This window comes from Olea europaea, unplaced genomic scaffold, assembly GCF_002742605.1.
Source record: "Olea europaea var. sylvestris unplaced genomic scaffold, O_europaea_v1 scaffold1657, whole genome shotgun sequence".
NCBI classification, from domain to species: domain Eukaryota; kingdom Viridiplantae; phylum Streptophyta; class Magnoliopsida; order Lamiales; family Oleaceae; genus Olea; species Olea europaea.
The window spans coordinates 113,977-137,551 of record NW_019234232.1 but is presented as its reverse complement, the minus strand read 5'-3'; the positions used below and the strand labels follow the sequence as shown (position 1 = coordinate 137,551).

The window sequence follows — 23,575 nt, the reverse complement described above, 5'->3', positions numbered from 1 at the left end:
GGTCCGATTCTAGTATTCTCTCGGAGCTTCCCTTATTCTGAAATATTCAAGTTTCACACTCTGGTATTTTCTGGAACCCCCTTCTTTAAACTTGTTAACTGTTTGTTGAATTTGAAATTGGTTGTTAAGGCAAGTAATTCCCATTACTTTTCTTTGTCCAAAATCTCTTACGAGGATCTGGAAATATGAGGAAGTAGTGGAATTAAGGATTACTAGCTCTTAAACCATTTCGAATCAACTATTTACTAGGTGAATTGCAATATATTCATTGATTCTGTGATCTGCATAATAAGTAGGCATAAGGATCTTGTATCTCTTTTTATTAGTTTTTCATACTTCTATTAGTTTTATAAGCTACTTGAATCATCATACTCCGTATGTTGTATGATTACTATCGTGTGCCTATATTTGTCATCATGTCTACTATATATAAATTCGAAATTAAGACTTGGAATAGCACTGGAGACTTCAGTCTCTAGCGCCAAAAAATGAGAGCCTTATTGCTACAACAAAGTGTGTTGTAGCCCTGGATATAACCTGGGCTATAGAAATAAGTGTTTATAGGAGATAAGAGGTAAGTGATATTGCATGAAGTACAATTTTCTTACATTTGTCTGATAATGTCATTAGAAAAGTAGGTAAAACCACTTCTGCTGAGGCCTTATGGACTAAGTTAGAAACATTATATCTAACCAAAACCATCCCTAACAAATGTTATCTCCTAAGGCAATTCTATAACTTCAGATTTGATCCCTTATCTAATTTGGAAGAAAATCTTGACAGATTTACTAAATTGATTCAGGACTTAACTAATTGTGATGAAAAGTTTTCTGATAATCAACAAGTTGTTGCTCTGTTAAACTTTTTAAGTGACAAATACAGAGACATCATAAATGCATTGGAATATGGGGGTCAAGAACTTACTATAGACAAAATAACTGCAGCCTTAAGGAATAAAGAACTTGAACTAAAGGCTGGATCAAAAGAATCTAAGTACAGTGAAGGGTTGCACATAAAAGAGAGAGTAAATCAAAACAAGAAACAAAATCTGTATGATCCAAACTTCCATAAGAAATGGAAATCTCAGAATCCCAAATCCAAAGAAAAGAATAAGAATCATGTGAAGGTTAAGAACCATATTAGAAAATGTTATTACTATGAAAAAATAGGACATGTAATAAAAGATTGCTTCAAGAAAATCTCTGATATGAAATAGAGGAACAACTTTATTGATTCTGCAGCTGTAGCTTGCAAAGATGAACATGATATTTCGGGTGTGGTTCTTGTGAGTACTGCCAGAAGAGACTCAAAAGAATGGGTCCTTGACTCTGGATATACCTTTCACATGTGTCCCACAAAAGATTGTTTTTCTAAATTTGCTAACCTTGGCGGAGGATAAATTCAGATGAGAAATTATATGAGTTGTCAAACAAAAGGTATTGGGAAAGTTGAATTAAAGTTAGAGAATAACTATATCCTCGAACTTGAAAATACAAGATATGTACCTAAACTTAAAAGAAACCTTATTTCCTCACGAGAGCTTGATGATAAATACAACATCATGATTCATAAAAACCTCTTAAGGCTCCAACAAGGAAATAAACGTGTGATTTCCTCTCCAAAAATAAATGGTATATATCTTGTTCTTGCTGAACCTGTAGCAAGTAATTGCTTTGCAGCCATAAACTCTGATTTAAATAAGTCTTTAATTTGAAGGCGCTGGTGATTTTAAAAAGACTTGATTGTTTTGGAAATGATAAAACTGAAGGTTTGGACTTTTGTGAAAATTGTATTCTTGGAAAACAGAAAAGATTATCTTTCAAAACTAGTATCCACAAATCTACTTCTATTTCGAAATATTTGCATGCTGACCTATAGGGGCCAGTAACTGTAAATACCTTAGTGGATTTAGATTCTACCTACTTATTGTTGGTGATTTATCAAGAAAAATTTGGACCTTTCTGTTAAAACAAAAATCTGATACCTTCCAAACCTTCGAACAATGGAAACTATGATTGAAAATCAAACCAATAAGAAAATCAAAGCCTTAAAAACTAATAATGGACTTGAGTTCTGCAATTATGAATTTTACACATTTTGCAAAGAATCTGGTATACCCCTTAACAAAATGGAGTTGCTGAGAGAATGAATAGATACCTATTAGAAAAGTTGAATTGTATGTTATATAATTTGGCCTTCCTGAGTTTTTATGGGGTGAAGCCCTAAAAATAGCAACTTATCTCATAAATAGAAATCCATCTAGTGCTATTAATTTTCAAGATCCTGAAAAATTGTGGTCTGGATATAAACCTGATTATGAGAAACTCAAAGTTTTTGGCTGCACTGCCTATTCACATCAAAGTGAAGGAAAACTTGAACCAAGGTCCTTAAAATGTGTTTTTTAGGGCTATGGGAAGGAAACTAAAGGGTACGGATTGTGGACCAAATGCCAAAATGTTTTCAAAGTAATTGTAAGCAGAAATGTTATCTTCAATGATGATGACATGCCTTGTAAAAGGTCATATGATGATAAAGCCTTTGAAACTGGACGCATAAGGCAAACTGTTCTAGATAATCAAACTGAAAATGCTGTTAATCAAGATGATCTAATTGTGATGGAGCCCACTCAACCTGAAATAAATGAGGAACAATATAAATCTGAAAATGAAAACGAAGTTGTAAATCTCACCCTAGTTGTTTATCAATTAACTAGGGATGGAGAGATGAGAACTGTAAGACCCTCTACAAGATTCAACAGTGAAGAACTTGTTACTCTATTTTCTGCTTTTGACTCCTTAAATTCTGAACCTATACTTATGGTGAGGCCATTAACTGTCCTGATTCTGAGCTGTGGAAAGAAGCCATGAATGAAGAAATTGAATCTCTTATTAAAAATAGATACTGAACCCTTTTTGATAAACCTAAGAATCATAAGATAGTAGATTGTAAATGTATTTTCAAAATTAAAGGATATACTAATTCAGAAAATAAGAGATATAAGGCCAAGCTAGTTGCTAAGGGGTTTACTCAAAAGGAAAGGGTGGACTATAATGAAATATTTTCTCTTGTGGCAAAATATACTTCAATCAAAATATTGCTAGCCCTTATTGACCATTTTAACTAGGAGTTAAAACAACTTGATGTAAAAATTGTTTTTCTAAATGGTGACCTTAATGAAATTATATATATGAATCAACCCATGGGGTTTGAAGTAAAATCTAAAACTGAAAAGGTTTGCTCGTTGAAAAAATCTCTTTATAGGCTGAAACAAGCCCCTAGGCAATGATATATAAAATTTAATGCCTATGTGCAAAAATTAGGCTTTGTAAAAGGTAATTATGATTCATGTTTGTTTATAAAGGCTCAGGTAGACCTAAATCCATTTATTTGTTACTATATGTTGATGACATGTTACTTGCTTACTATGACAAAGTTGAAATTGATATCATTAAGTCAAAATTAAAATCTGAATTTGAGATGAAATACTTAGGGCAAGCTAAAATGATTATTGGAATGGAGATAGAAAGAGATAGGCATAATTGTATTTTGATGTTAAAAAAAGGCTCTTATGTGAAGAAAATATGTGAAAATTTTCCTATTATCGAGTATAAACTTGTTACTTTACCTATTGCAAATTATTTTAAACTGTCAAGTGAATATTCACCAAAAATAGATGATGAATTTGGAAGAATGGAAAAAACTCCTTATGCTATTGCTATAGGTTCAATAATGTATCTTATGGTCAGTACTAGACCTGACCTAGCACATGGATTTAGTATTCTTAGAAGGTTCATGTCCAATCTAGGTGAAATACACTGGCTAGCCATGAAATGGATGCTAAGATACGTAAAGGGTTCTTTTGATCTGGATTTAATGTTTAAAAGATGTAAGAAGGGGTAAACTTAAAAGGTTACATTGATTCTGACTTTGCTAGTGACTTAGATAAAAGAAAATCAACATCTGCTTACATGTTTACTTTGTGTGAAGGCTGCATTGGTTGGAAGTTACAGTTACAAAAACGAATTGTTTTGTCCTCTATTGAAGGTGAATATATAGTAGCATGTGATGCTGTGAAGGAGAATATTTGGCTGAGAGGCTTATTAAATGAAATTGGATTCATAAATAATTCTATAAGGATATATATCGATAAGCAAAGTGCCGTACATATGAGTAGAAATCCTATGTACCATGATAGGACTAAACACAGATATGAAATATAATTTTGTAAGAAATATGGTAGAAAAGGGTTTAATCAGTTTGATAAAAATACCTCCAAATTTTAATCCTTCAGATTTGGGGACTAAGGTATTACCTTTGAATAAGTTCAAAAATTGCCTGAAGATTCCCAATATCACTTAAGGTAGTGATACTTAGAACTTCAAGTATGTTTTTTGGTACATGTACTAACTAAAACATTTTTTCTTTTTATAGGTAGTTTAGAGCAAATGAAGCAATTGATGTAGATGACTAGATCCATTAATAAGTGCCAAGAAATTTTTCAACAAGGTGGAAAATGTTAATTGTAATTGGATTGCCTCATAATTCTTGGCTAGCCTAATTGGATCAATTGTTATTTGGGCTGTCTGATTTTAGGTTATAGGATTTAAAGAAAGCATGTTTTGAGGGAATGCCACTTTGCCTCTTCAAAGGAATTAGTGTCAGCCATACAAGTGGTTGATTGCTGTCCCTTGGATCGTGACATTTGAGATGACCAGATATATAACTTGGTCTTGGCCCTCTTGTTTCCTTCTTCCAGACGCTTCGTGAGATTTTTTCCTTTGTCTCTTCCTTTTCTCTGAGTGAAAGTTAGGTTTTGTTCTCTCTGTGAAATCTGGAATCGATCTTTGTGATTTCTTCAATCTTGTGTTGTAATATGAGAGTTTAGTACTCTCATTGTTGAGATTATTGATTGAAAGAGGCGAGAGAGAAATCGAAGAAACACATGGTTTCTTCGTACATATTGTAACCATTTCTTGGTATGCTTAGTGGATCTAGAGCTATATTTGATTGCAGATGCTCAAAAGATGATTAGATCTCAAGACTAAACATCCAGACTCTTAACAAGTGAAAAATTCCTTTGTGTTCTTTCTTTTAATTTTCTGCAACTACTTTTGGTTGAAATCGTTTAAAATACAAAATAATTCGAATCTGAGCCCTACAAAATTTATTACAAAGTTGTGACTTCTCTGTCATGTATAGTTCAATAACTACAACCTCCATACGTTGTGTATCAGGTTTTGATATCCAATAAATTCGGATGATGATTTAAAATAGTAGTCGAAAAATTTATCGACACCATAGACTTAGTTCACCTGAAAAAAACCTTGCACACCTTAGGATGGCCCATGAGTTTAGCTCAATTGTCATTGTGGTTACTGGTTTAGGCCTTGGTTGATTGGTTATGTTTTAGCCCATCTAAATGGTTAGTTTGGCTTTTTAGTTGGTGATCCAATTAACGTCTTCGACCCATTCTGGAGAGGAGTGTTTGGGCCAAGTTAGTGACCTAATTGATTATTATATACATCATTTGACTTTCTCTTTTTAGTCATGTGTATATGTTTGTGCAAGAGAGGTGAGAGTAGAGAAAGGCAATCGAGTAAGGTGATTTCTTTAATGATATTCAACCATTGTTATCTTTTCCTTCCTTCCTTTGTGGCTTGCAAATCACTCTCCTATGTCCTTTGTGAGTTAGAAAAAGGGTAATTGGAGTGGGTAAAAAGAGGCAATCGAAGGTGTAACGTTGTGGGTTGAGTCTTGATGGTTGTGATGTTCGTTTGGTTAAGATTGCAATTGTTTCCATCAATGGAACCAAAAAATATTATACTTATATCACTATTGGAGAAGTTATAAGAGGTTAAGATTCCTTCATCTCTTCTCTTAAGGCTGATCACACACATAAATGACATAATAGACTAGCACATGTGAGTATTAAGGGTTTTAAACTTCCTAATGAAAAATGTGCTTTTGATAATGATTGTGTGTCTAATTTATCTTTCTTTGATCACTGTGTACTTGGCAAGTATCATAGAACTTCTTTCTCCACAAGTGCTCATAAAACTAAAAGCATACTTGAATATGTACATTCAAACTTGAAGGTCCTGTTAGTAATTCCACGTAGGATGAAAATAGATATTTCTTGTCTATTATTAATGATTACACAAGATGGTGTGGATTTATCTAAATCTCACAATTTTCACAGTTTTAATAAATGAAAAAGACAAGTTGAGAATCAATCTAGCAAAAGGATTAAGTTTTTTGTGAACTGATAATGGCATGGAGTTACGTAACTCTGAATTTGATAATATGTTTAAAAAAATGGAATAACAATGCAAAAGATTGTTTGTTCCTTACACTTCTTTGCAAAACGGGGTCCTTGAAAAGATGAATAGAACTATACTTGATAAAGTGTGATACATGATGTTAAGTTCCAGTGTCCCAAAGTCTTTTTCGGATGAAGCTGTTATGACTGCTTGTTATTTGATTAATTTGACTCCATTGAATGGTGATACTTCTAATGAAAAATGGTCTAAAAAGTTAAGTAATTATTCTGTGCTTAAAACATTTGGATGTGTTACATTTTCTCATCGGAGTGAGGGAAAGCTTGAACTTGGAGTTACGAAATGTGTGTTTCTAGGCTACATTAAGGGCATCAATGGTTATAGGTTATGGGATAGAAACCAAAAGGGGGTTAAGATTATTGTGAGTAGAGATGTCACATTTAACAAGGCTAAGATGCCTTACTTTAAGACTGAATTTGAATTTGTAAGTGAAGAATAGAAAGGTGGAGAGATAGATCAGTTAAATGTAGAGCTAGGAAAACTTTGTACATTTGTCCCTATCACCTCAAATAAGGTAGAGATTCAAGTTCAACAACTTGAGGTGGAGAATAGAGAAGAAATAGTGACAGAAGAGTATCCTGAGGAAGAGAATTCCTTAAAAGAATATAATTTATCTAGGGACAAAGAAAGAAGACAAATAAGAGACTCTAGAAGATTCGGATATAAATCTGAGTTAACTTTTGCTCATGCTAGTTATGAGGATCTAGTTGATAGAGAGCCAAAAACCTTTGATTATGTGATGAAGAGTAAAAAATCTGAATAGTGGTTTAAGGCAATGAAAGAGGAGATGAATTCCTTAGAAAAAAATCAAACTTTAGAACTAGTTCCAAGACCTAAGAATAAATCCACAGTTGACTTTAAGTGGGTTTTTAAGGTTAAAGAGAGTACTAATGCATCTGAAACCCTAAAATTTAAAGCTAGGTTAGTGGCTAAGGGGTACATACAGAAGGCGGATGTTGATTACAATGAGATTTTCTCACTAGTTGTTGAGTATGCTATTATTAGAGTCATTCTTGAATTAGTTGCACATTTTGGCTAGATACTTGAACAACTCAATGTAAAAATTGCCTTTTATGTGATGAACTTGATAAGCAAATCTTTATGAATCAATCAAGAGGTTTTAAAGACAAATTAAAATTTGATCATGTGTGTTTTTTGAAAAGATCTTTATATGGTTTAAAGCAATTACCTAGACAGTGGCATAAAATATTTGACTCTTTTAGACTCACTATAGGGTTTCAAAGGAATAAGTTTGATCATGCCTGTATTTTCAATATGATGATGCTAATAATGACTATGTGTTTTTATTGTTATATGTGGATGATATGCTCTTAGTTGGTTCATAACCTAAATAGATAAGCAAGATAAAAACAAAGTTGAATGACGAATTTCACACGAAAATCTAGGTAAAGCCAAGAGAATCCAAATTATAGAAATTTAAAGAGATATGTCAAATTCTGTTTTGTTTTTGCATCAGTCGTCTTATATTTCTAAGTTGTTGAAAAGATTTGGCATGTATGATTGCAAACCTGTTACATTACCTTTAACTAATTATTTTGTATTATCTAAAGATTAGGCTCCTTGTAATAAAAAAAGAAATAAAATACATGAGTAGGATCCCATACTCTAATGTGATTTGATCTATTATGTATTTGATGGTTTGCATTAGATAGGATTTAGATTTTGCAATCAGTACTCTTAGGAGGTACATGTATAATCTGAGTTCCGATCATTGAAAAGCTTTAAAGTTAAGATATTTAAAGGGGATTAGTGATGTAGGTCTAAAGTTTGGTGCTAATAAAGAATGTGTGAAATTAAAAGGTTTTGTAGATACAGATCGGGGGATAGGGATAATAGAAAATCGACTTCTTTATATGTGTTTACTTTGTCTAACTCCTACATTATCTGGAAATTACTGTTACAGCACATAGTTGTACTGTCCACAATAGAATTAGAATATATTGCTGCCACCAAAGCAATCAAAGAAACTTTGTGGCTTAGAGGCTTGGTTCATGAACTTTGTGTCCTAAATGATTATGTAGTAATATATTCAGATTGTCAAACTCCTTTACATCTATGCAAAAATCCTATTTTTCACAAACGCACCAAACGCATTGATGTTAGACTATATTTTATTAGAGATATTGTATCATAAGAAGTGGTAAAACTTGAAAAAGTTCATACATAATATAAACCATTGGGATGGGCACTAAAGTGTTGCCATCGATAATGTGTAGAAGTTGCAATGGTCTTTTGAACATCAATGGAGTTAAATAATTTTCAATTTTATCGATTCTCCTTCTGAAATTGTCACTATTGAGTGATAATATTTTCTTGCAAGTCTTTTGATACTAAAGTGGAGGTTTGTTGGGCAAATTGTTGTCAAATGACTTCTCAAGCTCTTATGTAACCTAGTATATAATTTCTCAATCGGCATTGATCAATTGACTGAACCAAAAATCAACTCCTCATAATATTACGACTTGACCTAAAGCCATTTGGGCCATTTGAAGAAACATGATTTTATTAGTGTTGTTCATAGCCCATTTCCCGACTCCTTGGATGGCTTATGGTGAATGGCCCACTTAATGACTCACTTGACCACTTATTGGGCTTGGTCCATTTTTACACCCTAATCACACATATATATGTTGCTTCCTTAGCCAAGTCTCGTGTGTGTTATTGCATTATTTTCTTCCTTGGTGAAAAAACAGTGCCTTGCTTCATGCTTCCTTTCTGTGCCTTTTCTTATCCAATTTCTTTGGCCTTTGTGGTTGCAATAACATCCTTATTGTGTATTCTAAATGGGTATTCTTCAAGCAACCAGCATTTGGATCCTTTCTTGGTCTTTGGTTTGGTCTCGACTTATTAGAGGTTTTGATTGAGTTGGAGAATATTGAGCTCAAAAAAGCCTTGGTGATCTCTCATTCCACATCAACATTGTCAAAATGGTACTTTTAAAATAACTTATAAGCTCAGCCAAACATTAATATGGCAGCATTTAATGAACACTTTCTCTAGCTTGGTTTGTTGGGGGAATTTGGGAAAGTAAGGATCATGCGAAGGAAGAAAACGACTCAAAATAATTTTGAGAATTTGGGGAGGAATATGCAGAGGTATAAATTAAGGCCCCGTCTGGTTTTGCTAAAAATTATATTTATACAGATTTTGATAAAAATATATAAAAGTTGTGAGTCTCATAAAATATATGGTTAAATTTTTTTGTTGAATTTGATTTAATGTTTTTTAACTAAACCAGAAATTGCGTACACACACACACTAAGCATCGATGCTCATATTATATTAAGCATTGCTGACGTGTTATACCTATAAATTAAGTGGTATGCACAAAATGGAGGGGTCCCATATATGTTGACGTGGCATCTACTATTCAATTGATTAAGTTATTTAATTAAACAACTTCATATTGGGCTTGGCCTCGATCCATTAACCACTTGGCCCATTTTCATTTTTCTATGACTTCACTTCACAAAAGGTAAGAATTTCTGGCTCTGACCAAACCCTCTATATCGTTTCTTGCACTTACTTATTTCTTGTTCAATCGTTGACTTAACTATCGAAGTGTAAATGCTCATTAGATCTTTTTCTCAACCGATGACATTTACCTCTTAACAGAGTGTTTCAATGTGTAGGTGACATCCACGTGAAGGAGATGTGGTTGAAATTCTGTTGACGCAACTTTTGAGGTTAGTCGATTGGTGTTGTTCGTGAAAAATGGTATGTTAACCATGTTTTCACCATATCCAAAAAAGGCATCGGGGACAGAAAATGTTTGAGGTAGTTTTCTACTAGAAACCAAAAGTCAGACACCAAAAAGGAAGAAAAATATTTTCTAAATCTAAAAATATCCTTGCAAAAAGGAAACATTCTTGCAAAGGGTCGAAGAAACCTGGATTGTAAAATCTACCATGAAAAGTGGCTATAGCTGATCAATGATTGAAGAAACTCCTCATAAGAATGCTCAAAAAAATTGGGATTTATTGAAGAAAAAATTTACCAGTTGGTTTAATAAAAAAATGTCCAATTTGCTCCCCATGTTGTTGGCAACATTCGTCAATTTTTTCGAACATGTCACATGTTGTAATGTGACCCAAATTCTAGTGAGTATTAGATTCCTAGTCTAAGTGGTCTTAAAGAGATCAAAATTATAGATCGAGAAGAAAAGTCACGGCATTTTTGCTAGCTTGCTACTAGCTGGCCGTTGGAGCGGCGCCTACAGATTTTCTACAGAGACTTGTCACCCGCCTAGCGCTCAAGCAACGGGATTATCCCGCCCAGGCCCATTTCGCGTTTCGACGTGTTTTTTTAACTTCTATTCACCTACAACTTGATTATATATATATATATATATTGTTCCCAAACATTCATTGAGAGCTTTAAATCTTAGTTAAGAGCATTGAGATCTTATTGTAAACACAAGTACTATTGATTATATTAGATTTCTCCTTCTCTACCTGTGATTTTTCCCGTCTTGAGTTTTCACATAAATTTTGATGATCATATTTTGTTCTAACTTATTTCATTATTGTGATTATTTTGTGATCAATTCATAACACGACATCAAAATGACATTACAAAACTAGCCTTCTGATTCTGCATTGGCTAATTCTGCCACAATTGATAACTTCATAGTAGGTATAAAAGATTAGCTCCATAAGTAACAGAAGTTTATAAATTTTCCAGAAACATGGGTGTTTTGGTGTTGATAGAATCTCAAGCCTACATTTCTGTAAGAGTTGTGTAACTTGTGTTCTAGAGAAACGGCATAGAGTTCAGTTTTAAAGTGGCTTAAATCATCCTCCATTTTAGAGTATGTGTTGTGACTCCCCGAATTTTTCTTACTATTTTTCTTATGGGCCTAAATTTAATATAGGTCACTTAGCAAATGAAATAATTCATGTTTAGATTTGTCGTCACATTAAAAGTACAAAGGTTGATGATTCATTTTGCTTATGCGTACTTAGAATTTATCATAAATCTTATTTGGGTTGAATATTTACATATTTTAAAAGTTGATAAAAAAATATTGATATTATACTCATTTTGTAGCTCGTGCTAAATAACATAAATTGGCTCAAGAAGAAATAATTTTGGATCAGCCATATTCGAGTTATCTTGATAGAAAGAAAATTACTCTAATCCTATATTTTATTAATAAAGAAAAAGCCGCCTTAATAAAATAAGAAGTAGCTAGAATCACTCGCTGCACACCCTTGAATTCTAACATATATATAATAGTAAAATGAAGAATAAGACATTTCTTGAGAATTGGAAAACATAAAGTCAATCATTTATTTATTTATTTATTTATTTGTAATCAATATAATATACCTTTTCAAATTTTATAGAACCGTCCCATCAATGAATACTAATTTCCACACTTAACATGATTGATTTGAAATACAAAAATAGGTTAATTAACATATTGAATTCACCCTAACGTGTGATGATTTGCATTCTTAGTTAATGGTAAGTGAAATATATATATATATAACTTTATGTTAAATCCTTCGTGATGAACCAATAGGTCAAAGATATTAAATCCTACGGGACATGGGGATTCTTAATAAATTCATTGAGTTCTAAATCTAAGAAATGTTGATATGTTATGTCAGTTTTATATTTATATTATGCGAATAAAAATGTGTACGTAGTCTTACTGATTGTTCTCAAAATACTCACTCTTACAATACCTTTCAGATGAGAACGAGTCATTTGGACGCGTGAAAAATTGATCGAGTGATGCTTATGGGGTCATCAAGCAAATTTTCTAGAAAAGATAATTGTCAAACTTTTATTTAAAGAACATCTTCATATTAAATTTTGTGCATATTTTTTAATAGCTATTTTTATGCATTTTCAGCACTTAGTGAAAGTGATATTTCCGCTTAAATTAGATAAAGAAAATGTTGGTAATACCTCGAGCTATTTTTATGGAAGAATAAAATAATGAAAATGAAAAAGATCTCGAGGCGTTACACGTGCACTCAAATTTGTGGGAGTCCATCTAACAAATCTACTTGAGGAAAGACATATTTCTTGTCCATTATTGAAAGGGCAAGTATTAAGATTTGGGTGACGTGTGCAAAAATATAAGATAGTGCACCGTATAATTGGATACAGAATGAATATAAAAGGAATAAATTCAGTTAGTCATGCTTAAAAATAGGGGGTGAAGAGACAGATTGATGTGTCAGAAAATAATTGAGTGTGTTTTTGTTTTAATTTTTCAAACTGTCCGTGTGTCCCATCTAGATTTGAGCTTGGATTTAAACTTGGATGTATAACGTGATTGATATAAAAGTTAGAAGAGAAACAGTCAGAAAAATTATCTTTAGGATCCTTTTCTAATGAAATATCTCTTGCATGGCTCATTCATCACTAACAAATCAAGATTATTCCAAGTTCTTGGATCATAGATGTTAGATAGGTGGATCTATTATCAATTACATTATTTTCATTCTTCGTTTGTATCATTTTCGTAAAATGATAAGTAGATAAATCTTCCATTTCAAGTTCCAAATGCATAGTTCAACTTTTATACTTCTTTAATAATGAGTATATCGAAAGCAGTTTTTGAGAGCTTATGCACCACCAACCAGACAAAAACATAGAGAAATTCAATAATATCAAATAATCGACGATTATTACACTTTTAACAACTAAGTCTCTAAACAAACAGTCTAGATGACAGACTAATTAATTACCATACGTCCATTCATTGAAGGACTAACAAAATTGAAGTAAACATATTCATCATCCATGGTATAACCATTAAATCAAGGAATTATTCCTTACCACTATTAATATATATGATATGGAGAGAAGAGGAGTCAAACATCCTTTTTAACTGCCTTTTTATAGGTATCCAAACTTCCAATTTTTCAAAGTCGACATTCGAACTTCTAAATATGTTATCATCCATATTTAAGTTAAGCAATTATTTCTTATAGGTACCCAACCCTTCAATTTTCTTAATCCATACCTGAACTTTCAAATATGAATTCTGTCCATACCTAATTTCACAAATGGTGTATGAGTCCAACAGTGACGAGAGCGCATGAAGTGCAGTTATTAACTCTGCATTATGTTGCACATCTTTGGACCCTGTGACTTTATTTTTAATGTGTGTTATGCTTTAATTTGTTATCAATAAATAAAATATATCACCTGAAGGTTTAATTATAATAATAAAATTAAAAACTAATTTGAATAGCAGTAGACAACTCAAACAGTTCGATTATACATGGCAAATGACGGCATTAATGATTTAGCCGAAAAAAGGCATTAGACGAATCCCTTCCTCTTTTAGGCTTGCTTCTTAAGTCAAATAAGTCATGTACCTGATTGTTAGGTGCAATTAGTTTGTCCCTTACCTATCCATTCAAGCCTTTCCGTATCTCTTCTAAATTTTGCTAGGTTAACAGGGTAGTCTGGGTAGACTCCTATCAACACTCACACCAGGTGGGTCCCGTTGTATAAAAATTACCAAAAACCCCACCCACGCCCCGATGCTGTGAGTATTCGGTACTGGTTCTTACCCTATGCATGAAGCATGTATCTATCTCTTCGGGCCAATCTTTTTTCGTAATCTTCTCTATCGAGAATTGGTCTGTCCCAACTGTCCTGTGGAAAACAGTGCCCCCAACTCTACAAATCACATTCATTAATCATGTAAAGAATAAAACCCTGAGTTCACGAATCTGTTTTCCCTTTAATGCTTCATGCTTAATGGATTTTCAATGTGCTTTGTATAATCATTTCAACAGTAGTCCAATCTAACATAAATGCAGGACTCGAATTTGGAAAATTGATGTTGTATCAAGTCACAATGTGGCTCAAATTCTCACTGCTTAGAGCCAAGTGAGGACTCAATGTAACAATATCCTTTTTCATAGAACGTTTACATAACATCATCAAATCGCCTCGGTGGGAGTTTTCAGGAGAGCTTTGCATGACAAGCAGTGCAGACAAATCCAGAAGAGCCAGAAAATTTGCAACAGCCCTGATGGGCATGTTGGTTGCAATATGGCTTGTTACAGAAATTGCATTCCGGGAGCTGCAGCCAACACTCTAAGCACAACGCGTCTGCAAAAGCTGCCTCTGCGAGTTCTTGACCAGTAATACAAATGCCACACTCTTCACACCTTGGAATGCAGTTGTCGCATCCCCTACATTCAATTGTCCAATGCTGCTGCTTCCTCGGACAGAAATCTCCAGGGCAATCGAAAACCATTCGTACTGAAGAACACTTGGGACAAACATCTACATCTATGGAGCGATCAATTTCTTCATGTCCAAGGCTTGAGCATTTCTTGTGCTCATGATATAAGATCTTCCCTTTCTTCTGTTGTGTTCGGTCCAAATCCATTAAATTGTGAAGCGTTTCAAGGTCTTCTTTTTTCATGTTGTTGATGCCATTGATTTTTATACTCTTTAGGCTGTGATTGTTTTTTGTTAGCAACTTCACTGCTTCGATCAATCCCTCCGGTGTTATGCTTGTGCAGCCTGGAGTATAGAGCTGCAAAGGAAAGATAAAGATCAAAAATGTTAATTTTACAAGGGCATGCTTGGGTAAAAAAAAAAAAACCACTAATCACCCAACTTATACCTTAATTGTTCAACTTTTTTTGTGAAATCTATTAACGCAAATGACGACGTAACATGAAAATTTTTGTTAGTGCATTACTTTTATCATTCAACTAAGTAAATACACATCTCTTTGGACTATGCTAGCTTTCTTTTTATTTTTCTTTCTGTTCTTTTAATTTTTATTTTTAATCTCTTTTGAAAAACGCATTATGAGAACTTGACTTGTTCAATAATAAATATTTTTGCCTAGCTAGACGATGAAACTAATTCACCAAAAGAATTACAGTGCTACATCTTTTTCTTTTTTATAATTTAGATGTTTGCATTTCGTTTGATTTAGCAGGAGGAAGTGTTTGAAGGGAAACAAAATGTAAGTACACTAAATAGAGTCGCAACCAAGAAATGGTGACAAAATCGAAACAACATATAAATTTGCTGACAAACAGTTAAAAATTGAAATTATCGGCATATTTCTACACTAAACTTGATAGGATTAAACATGTTTACCTTCAATAATCGAGATAATTCGAATTTACCTTCACTATTCAAACTATATCATTTTGACCTAACGGGTATCTAAATTTGACTCAAATTATGGTCGTTTCAGCATGATTCAGTTCACTACTTCTTTCTCTTATTTACATTGAGAAGGCTTCTAAAGTTAGCCTCAAATTATTTGCCCTAGTCAGATCGTGATGTCAAGTACTCAAGTTGGCTAATGAAAATAAAGCATAACATAGAGAAAATAAATGAATAAATTAAATACAAATCAAATCTTATCCTCCCTCCCATTCATTTCTTCTCAACATATTTGAAAGCCATTGGAATTCCATGAAAAATGGAATTTCAATTTCATCTTCTATTTTTCCATTGTTTGATAGCATTTATTTTCCCTAAAATTCATTTTCTCACTTTGTTGCCACTCAGCCAAAGTCCAATATTTTTGATGTATTTGAATTCTCACCAAAATGGTGAGAATCCATTTTCCCGATAACTATAGCGATTTTATACCAAAAATAGATGATTTTTTTTGTTTTTTTTTCAATTGAAACAAATCATATCTCTAATATCAGTAAATTTATCCCTTTAGTTGATAATTTTCATGTAAAATAAAGTTAAACGAACATCAAAAAATACTTTTATTTCAACGTTTTTCACTTAAAAAACTATATCAATCAAATACAATAAATTAACAATTTATAGGTAATTCAATTTTCTGAAATTCGTTTCCCCCCCTCCCCCAATTCATCTCTGCAATCAAACGGATCCTAATTAATTGAAAATATTAAAATAATCTTTACAATAAAGAAGATAAATCGCGCATGATGTAGTGTAACATCAATCAAATTAACCAACATATCTTAGTCAAAAGAAGAAATTTATTATATACCTTGGAGATAAAGGGATTTTCCTCTACAACCTTCAGAAGTCCCTCATCAGTAACTTTCACGCAGTTCTTCAGAGACAGAACCCTTAGCCGGCCATTTGCTTTCGACGTAACCTTCATCAGAATATCATCTGAAAGACCCTTGTTCAAAGGCGGTTCGACTACTACGCTAAGCCATGGCATATTATTGTTTATAGCATCCCTAAGTGATTTGCAGACTTGACTCATCGAAACAAGCTCAAAAACAGGAAGAAAAGCTAAGACAAAGAAAAGGGCTTCTTGTGGTGGACCTGATTCAGAACAAGTACTCATGGTTTAATGAAATGAATATGACAGAGAGGGATATATATTTATGAATATGATAATAAAGAAGTAGGGCAAGTTGAGTATGGAAATTTAGAGTGATTTTGAGAATTGATTTTTTGACTGTTAGGAGAAAAGTGAGGTCTATCTATGAGAGAAGAAGTCAAATATAACGAATAAAATAGTGAAATAATAATTAAAAAATTAATTTTTTGGATGAAAAAATCGGGTCAAACAGGCCCTTAGCGAAATTGTGACATGCACTACAGTGTACGGTGCAGCCGTGCAGGTACTACGGCCTACATATGTTTGAAAATGGCTCTACTATTTAATGAACATTTTCTCTTTGTTGGTTTGTTGGGGTAGTTGGGAAGGCAGAAAATATTTACAATTTGTCACAAATAATTACACTTGCAAAGTTCTAGGTTCCCTTACCTTGTCTCAATATGGTCTTGGTCTTCGGTCCCAATCTGATCGAAGAAAAGTGGTTGAACTTTGGGAGCAAAGACACTCTCATTATGTACCATTTTATGGTCATTGGTGATTTCACTTTTTTTAATTTGGTATAAACGGTGATGTTCTGGAACCTAGAGCTCCCAAGGTCACTATTCCTTGAACAGGGGCTTTTGAGAGGGGTGGGATGGCTACACCTGACTGCATTTTTTTTCTTTATTTTATTTAATCGTATGTTAACACAGGTTCTCACGATTTTTGAGCCTATCACTGTGACAAGATTGAACAATTTTCATTTTTACTTGAGGATTGATTTGAAACTCAATTTCTTTAAAAGACATGGAATAAAATTGAATAACTAAAAATTGACAATTTTTAGCAACCTTCCGCAGGAAAAAAGAATGATTGGACCATCAAACAACAATAAAATTAGACGAAATTTAAACCCAACAATAATAATATATTTATATACAAATACCTTTCTATAAAATTTCATACTTCATCTGTCCCATAAAAATAGACTTGTTTTTCTTTGTCGTTTGTCTCAAGTTATAGGCCTTTCTTGTTAAGAGTATAGTTAATTTTTTTAATTTTCAAATATTATTCTATTTAATGTGTATATTAAAAAAATGTAAGAAAAATTATATTTTCAATTAAAAGAAAATTTATTTTTACGTGACAGATGGACTAATAAAATGAGGTTAAAGAGTCGTCAAAATTGGTTGAAACTACAGCTCCCCTCGTGCCAAACTTTTCCAATTTTACCTTGGCTCCATGACTTGTCAAATTGAAGCATATTTCAATCTACTATATTAAATTTTGAGGAAATTTCATTGGGTGTCAAAATTTGGCTATGCATTATCAAAAATTCACATTTCAAATTTTCTATCAAAAATGTCAATTTAGGACATTTTTGACCCTATGAATTATTTGAATGCCTTATATATCCTTGTACAAAACCTGTGTATTGTGTCAGAATGAAATGACAATATGTCAGACTGAAATGACAATATGTCGGAATGAAATGACAGCATAGCTTTTAAATCGCTTAACATTGAACTGTCGTTCTCGACATTTAGCATCAGTAATTCTCGACAGATGGACTCATCGACAGATCAATTGAAGTTTTCGACAGATGAACTATCGGGAACGACAATTCCTTCCTTTACCTAAGCTCAGTTCCACAATTTGAACTTTGGTTCTAACATTGCACGTATGTTTCGCATTAACATGTAGGAAATGCTATGATCTCATAATTTGTTGATTGATTCGTAGTTGTTTATGCTTGATTGATTCATTCATTTTCCATGTTCCAGTTTCAGTGGTTTGTTTCGTATTTTTTGTTTATTGTGCTTGATTGATGAATTCATTTTCACCTTGAAATGCTATTTTGGCTGCCCACATGAAGTGGTTAGAGATCCATGTGCACGAGGACGATTATGACAAATTACGTTCATCAATTGACTTACATGATAACTTTGATCATATTGATGTTATTATTACTTATTTATCTATAATGTATGACTGCTTTTCACATTACTGGGGTCACAAGAGAAACAATGAATTTATATGAGATACGCGATGGTTGATCATCGTTCAACGTTGTTGGATGAAGTCAGAATATTTGTTAATGCGTAGTCTTATTCTTCATAGTTCTATGTTCGATAATTTAATCACCGACACATACTTCGACTTGGGTTTGGTAAGGCTGCTACCGCTGTGTAGTATGATTCAAATGCAGATGAAAGCCGGTTTGGGAAGGTCGCTACCACTTAACATTTGCATAAATCTTTTTGGTATTTTTTTCCCTTCAAAAATATTTCAAAAATGAGGAACATCATTATTATTAGTAGTTTCAAAAGCATTCTTCACTTTGATGATCATCTTGTTTTTATCATTTAAAAAAGAGTAAACTATTCGATAAAAATAAAAAATAATTCGTAATAACTAACCTCTCAAAATGGATGATGAATCTAATATATATATATGCAATGATTATAATATATAAATTTAACTAATCAAATCATAACATTAATTGAATTGGAACATAGCATTAAATGCTCCTAAAAGGGGACATGAAGCGTAAGTTGGACATTTCCACAAAAAAAAGTGACATTTTTGATAAAATTAGGTGTACATGCAAATTTTTTATGCATCTTCAAAAAAAGTGACATTTTTTATAATTCTCCTTAAATTTTTAGTTGGTTTTTATAAAAAATTGATAAAATATGTGGTTAAAAAAATATAAATTCCGTAAAATATGTAGTTAAAATTAGTTATTGAATGTAACTTTAATTAAAAGCTAAATTTTTATTTCTTTCAAACAAGGCTAAACGAAGGCTAAGTCTATGAAATTGATGTTGAAGAAAATCTTATTTTACACTATTTTATCATTTTTGCAAAAAACTGATTTATGGTGTAGGTTAAGTCTCAATTTTGGGTGTTCTTAGATGCTGTTTGACAATCATTATTAGGAGAAAATAGAGTTTTGAATAATAATTTTTAGGAGAATACATGATTAAAAATAGAAAAAAAATTAGATTTACATGGAGAGTAAATTTAATCAATGCTCACTCAACTTCAATTTACATTACTACTTGCTCACCGAACTATAAAATATAACTTGTTGCTCACTCATCTCTCCAAATACTTACACATCCATCACCCATTTAATTTCCGTCAATTTCGATGAACGGAATGTGCCACGTGTTGGACGGAAAGTTGACGTGGCAGGTAACAAACATTAAATCAGTCCAACTGGGCCACAATCGTTAAAATCCCATAACAAATGAAAACCTATTCGGTGGTAGAGCCAAAAACACAACAAAATATGAGAAAATGAAGATATTTGAGAAATGAAAATTCATAGGATTTAAGAATCCCATATTCTAACCCAACCAATGCTAAAAGGAAAAACTGAACTAGTAAAGAAAATGTAAGAGGTGGTCTTTCTTTCTTATAGAAGACATCCGTTGACACCAGCATCTTAGCCATAACAAGAAAATCGTTGATTCTTCATTATACTCCACGTCTACATTGGGTCCATTTATCAAGAATTCTGAACAATTTTTCTTGTAGCCATGATCATATGGGTTTCTGAATCGTCCCTAGCTCCTCTGTTGTAATGTTGCGGGCAATCCGTGAGAGGAATGGAATGTCAAAAACCGTTAAACACAAGCAATCCGAGATCAAATTCAAGATTTAGTTGGGATTTTGGGGGCGATTTCTAGGGTTCCAAGTTGGGGAAGAATTTGTTTTCCTTCTTTGAGGCTTCTTTAGAGAAAACGGTTTTTATTTGTCATGGGATTTTGTCCAGTTGGACTAATTTAATGTCTGTTACATGCCATGTCAAATTTCTATCCAACACGTGGCACATTCCATTAATTGAAGTTGATGGAGATTAAATGGGTGATGGATAGGTAAGTATTTTAATAGATGGGTGAGCAACAAGTTATATTTTATAGTTTGATGAGCAAGTAGTAATATATGCTTGAGTTTGATGAGCAATGATTAAATTTACTCTTTACAAGGATAATATTTTATTGTGTGAATATGTGGTTAAAAATGAATATATTGAAAAATGAATTTAGAAACAATAATTTGTGAAATGGGGACATAATATCTTTGCAAAAAGTTTTCATAGTCAAATCCTGCCCAACCCACGGATCAAAGAAGAGTTTTGCTACTCAGATAGGGGCAGTTGACAAGATTAAAAAATAGGTGCTGCATGTCAGCACCTATTTGCCTCTTCTTTTTTTAACCGTCCAATGAACACTTAACACGTGTCTTCCTATTTTTAGGCCACTCACCTCAACCGTTTGTCATGATGTTTAACATGCAACTTCTCTCCTTTTTTCCCCTTTAATAGTTATCTTAGTACGAAATTGGTACTTTAAAATTGTTGGAAATGGTTCGTTATTAGTGTGAGGCCCAATTTTAGTGGTCCATATGTCAATTTTAACGGGACCAAACATTTTTACGTTCTACTCCACAAGATAATTAACATGATATATTTATTTATCAAAAGCTATTTAGAATTGAATGAAATATTTGATGTTAAAGTAACCTACTTGTAACTTTAAACAAGTGATAAATTTGATTTATTGAAAATTGTCAAACACTTGTCCCACATAAGAAAGTTATGGAACTTTGGTGTGGTTTATATAGTGAAAAGTTTGGAAACTGGGTTTGGATTCCAAGGGGTACCAACAGATTTTGAAAAGGGGAGACCTATATCCTATTGGGCTCAGTCCTAAGCCCAACGCGTGTGCACATCGCTGTCACTGTTCGACCAGCATGTGCCTACGTCCGAGTGCAGTTTGTGTTCAGGTATGGGTACATCGTTTTACTATATTAACTTTTGGACAAAACTTAGTTAAAATTTTAGGGCAAATTATAATTAATAAAATATTTAGGTATTTAATGAAATTAATTTTGATTGATTTATTTTTGAGTAAATTTTTTGTCTGAATTGTCTGTTAACCGACATAACAGACATCTGTTTACTGACTTAATAGACGCAGCACTTAACAATGCTGTCTATTTGAGTTTGGGGTCTATCTAAACAGTGATGACTGTGTCCTGAAAAAGGCTTAAAAGATGTTCAGATGGCCACGAACGAGTCTATAAATAGCTTGTCCTATTACCAGAATAATAACACTATTTTTCATTGCAAATTTTCTCTGCTTTGAATCTCATTCCTTCCCTATCTCTGTTTCTGATATTATTCTCGAAGTAAAAATATTTCATTGAGTTTGTTGGAACTCTTGCAAATTGTTGTGCTGCTTCCATATGAGACAAAATTCGTTTTATTTTGAAAAACGATTGCTAAACACCTTTAGCACATGTGAAGGCAACAAATTATTTTTAAGAATATATCGTGAAGTTAATGGGCTTGAATTAATATTCTAATCCCATTGATCATCTCGTTATGTTGTGTAAATTACAATACGATAATTTTGTCGATATATTATTTCAGATTGTTTGAATGAGAAATTTGTACTCCAAAAACAACAATCTTAAAACAAATTTTATTTTATTCTAGTTTATTTTGTTTATATTACTTCTTACTATTTATTTTCTGATTGTGTTTCAAAAATACAACTTCCAGTACTACACTTCCCAATATGACCAGAGAAAAATCAAAAAAATTTAATGGGTTAGATTAAAGCTTTGCCAACCGAAAATACTTTTTTACATGATAACATAAAGTTTGGCAAAATTTCTCAAAAAAGATGCAATTCTATACACCAAGAAAGAAAGTGATGTTGAAAAATTGACTATGATAGATGTATATAAGAATTCGAATTTTCTAAGCAAAAATTATGTACTCAACGGATTAGACAACACATTATATAATATTTACTACAATGAATTGTGAGAATCCTTGGACCTCAAGTACAAAATCGAAAATGCCAGCATGAAGAAATTCATTGTCAATCGTTTTTTGGATTACAAAATGGTTGACAACAAGATTGTTATATCTCAAGTTCAGGAACGTCGAATTATACTTAGCGATATCCATGCCAAAGGAATGAAACTAAGCGAATCATTTCAAGTTACTCCATTGATTAAGAAATTGCCACATTCTTGGAAAGACTTCAAAAATTATCTAGAGCATAAGCGAAAGGAAATGAAACTTGAAGACATCATTGTCCAGTTGACAATAGGAGAAGACAATCGCAAATCTGAAAAAGAGGAATGTTGCATCTCATTCGATGGAATCAAAGGCCAACATTTTGGAAGGAGGTTTGAAAACTAGCAAAAAGATAAAGCACAATGGTGAAGGGCAAACTTGTTTTTCAAAGACTCTTAAAAAGTTCAAAAGTAACTGTTACAATTGCGACAAGGTAGGACATCAATCCAAGTACTGTCGGAAGCCAAAGAATATATCAATGGAAAATCTCCTCAAGCTACTGTAACAGAACACAACAACCTTTTCTGATAAGGTGCATAATATAACTGCAATCATTTCTGAATGCAATTTAGTTGGAATTACTAAGGAAATGTGAGTGGATCTGGAGCCACTTGTCACATATGCTCAATCATTTGATGTTCTCTACCTATAAAGCTATGGCTCATGCTAAACAACTCTACACGAAAAATTCTTCATCTTCCAAAGTTGACGGGCGAGGAAAGATAGTACTCAAAATGACAAGTGGAAAGAATCTCACTTTGAATGAAGTTCTTTATGTGCTCTATATTTGAAAGAATTTGGTGTATGGTTCCTTGTTAAGCAAGAACATGATTAAGTTAGTATTTGTTTTGCACAAATTTGTACTTTCGAAGAATGATATGTTTTTAAGAAAAGGACTATCTGAACGAGGGGCTCTTTAAATTTAATATAATAAATGTCGTACCTTCTATTATGAATAAAATTATATCTTCTTCTGACTTGCTTAAGTTGTTTAATATTTGGCATGAATGATTAGGATGTGCATATTATAATACTTTGCTTAGATTAATCAAATTGGATTTATTA

At 32.7% G+C, this 23,575-nt stretch overlaps 1 protein-coding gene across 1 annotated transcript; it reads right to left on the bottom strand.

Moving 5' to 3' along the window:
* Positions 1 to 14,138: 14,138 nt before the first annotated feature.
* LOC111377447 (F-box protein SKIP28-like) lies at positions 14,139 to 16,667 on the bottom strand. The gene is made up of 2 exons (XM_023000542.1): positions 16,342 to 16,667; positions 14,139 to 14,880 (listed from the first exon to the last, which is right to left on the bottom strand). The coding sequence occupies exons 1-2, from the start codon at positions 16,648 to 16,650 to the stop codon at positions 14,299 to 14,301; spliced, it is 891 nt and encodes a 296-aa protein (XP_022856310.1). The 5' UTR covers positions 16,651 to 16,667; the 3' UTR covers positions 14,139 to 14,298.
* Positions 16,668 to 23,575: the final 6,908 nt, after the last annotated feature.

Excerpts from the sequence above, each read along its gene's own strand:
- LOC111377447 (XM_023000542.1), bottom strand. The coding sequence starts at position 16,650 with ATGAGTACTTGTTCTGAATCAGGTCCACCACAAGAAGCCCTTTTCTTT. Across the intron at positions 14,881-16,341 it reads AAAATCCCTTTATCTCCAAG|CTCTATACTCCAGGCTGCAC; the intron begins GTATATAATAAA and ends TTTCCTTTGCAG.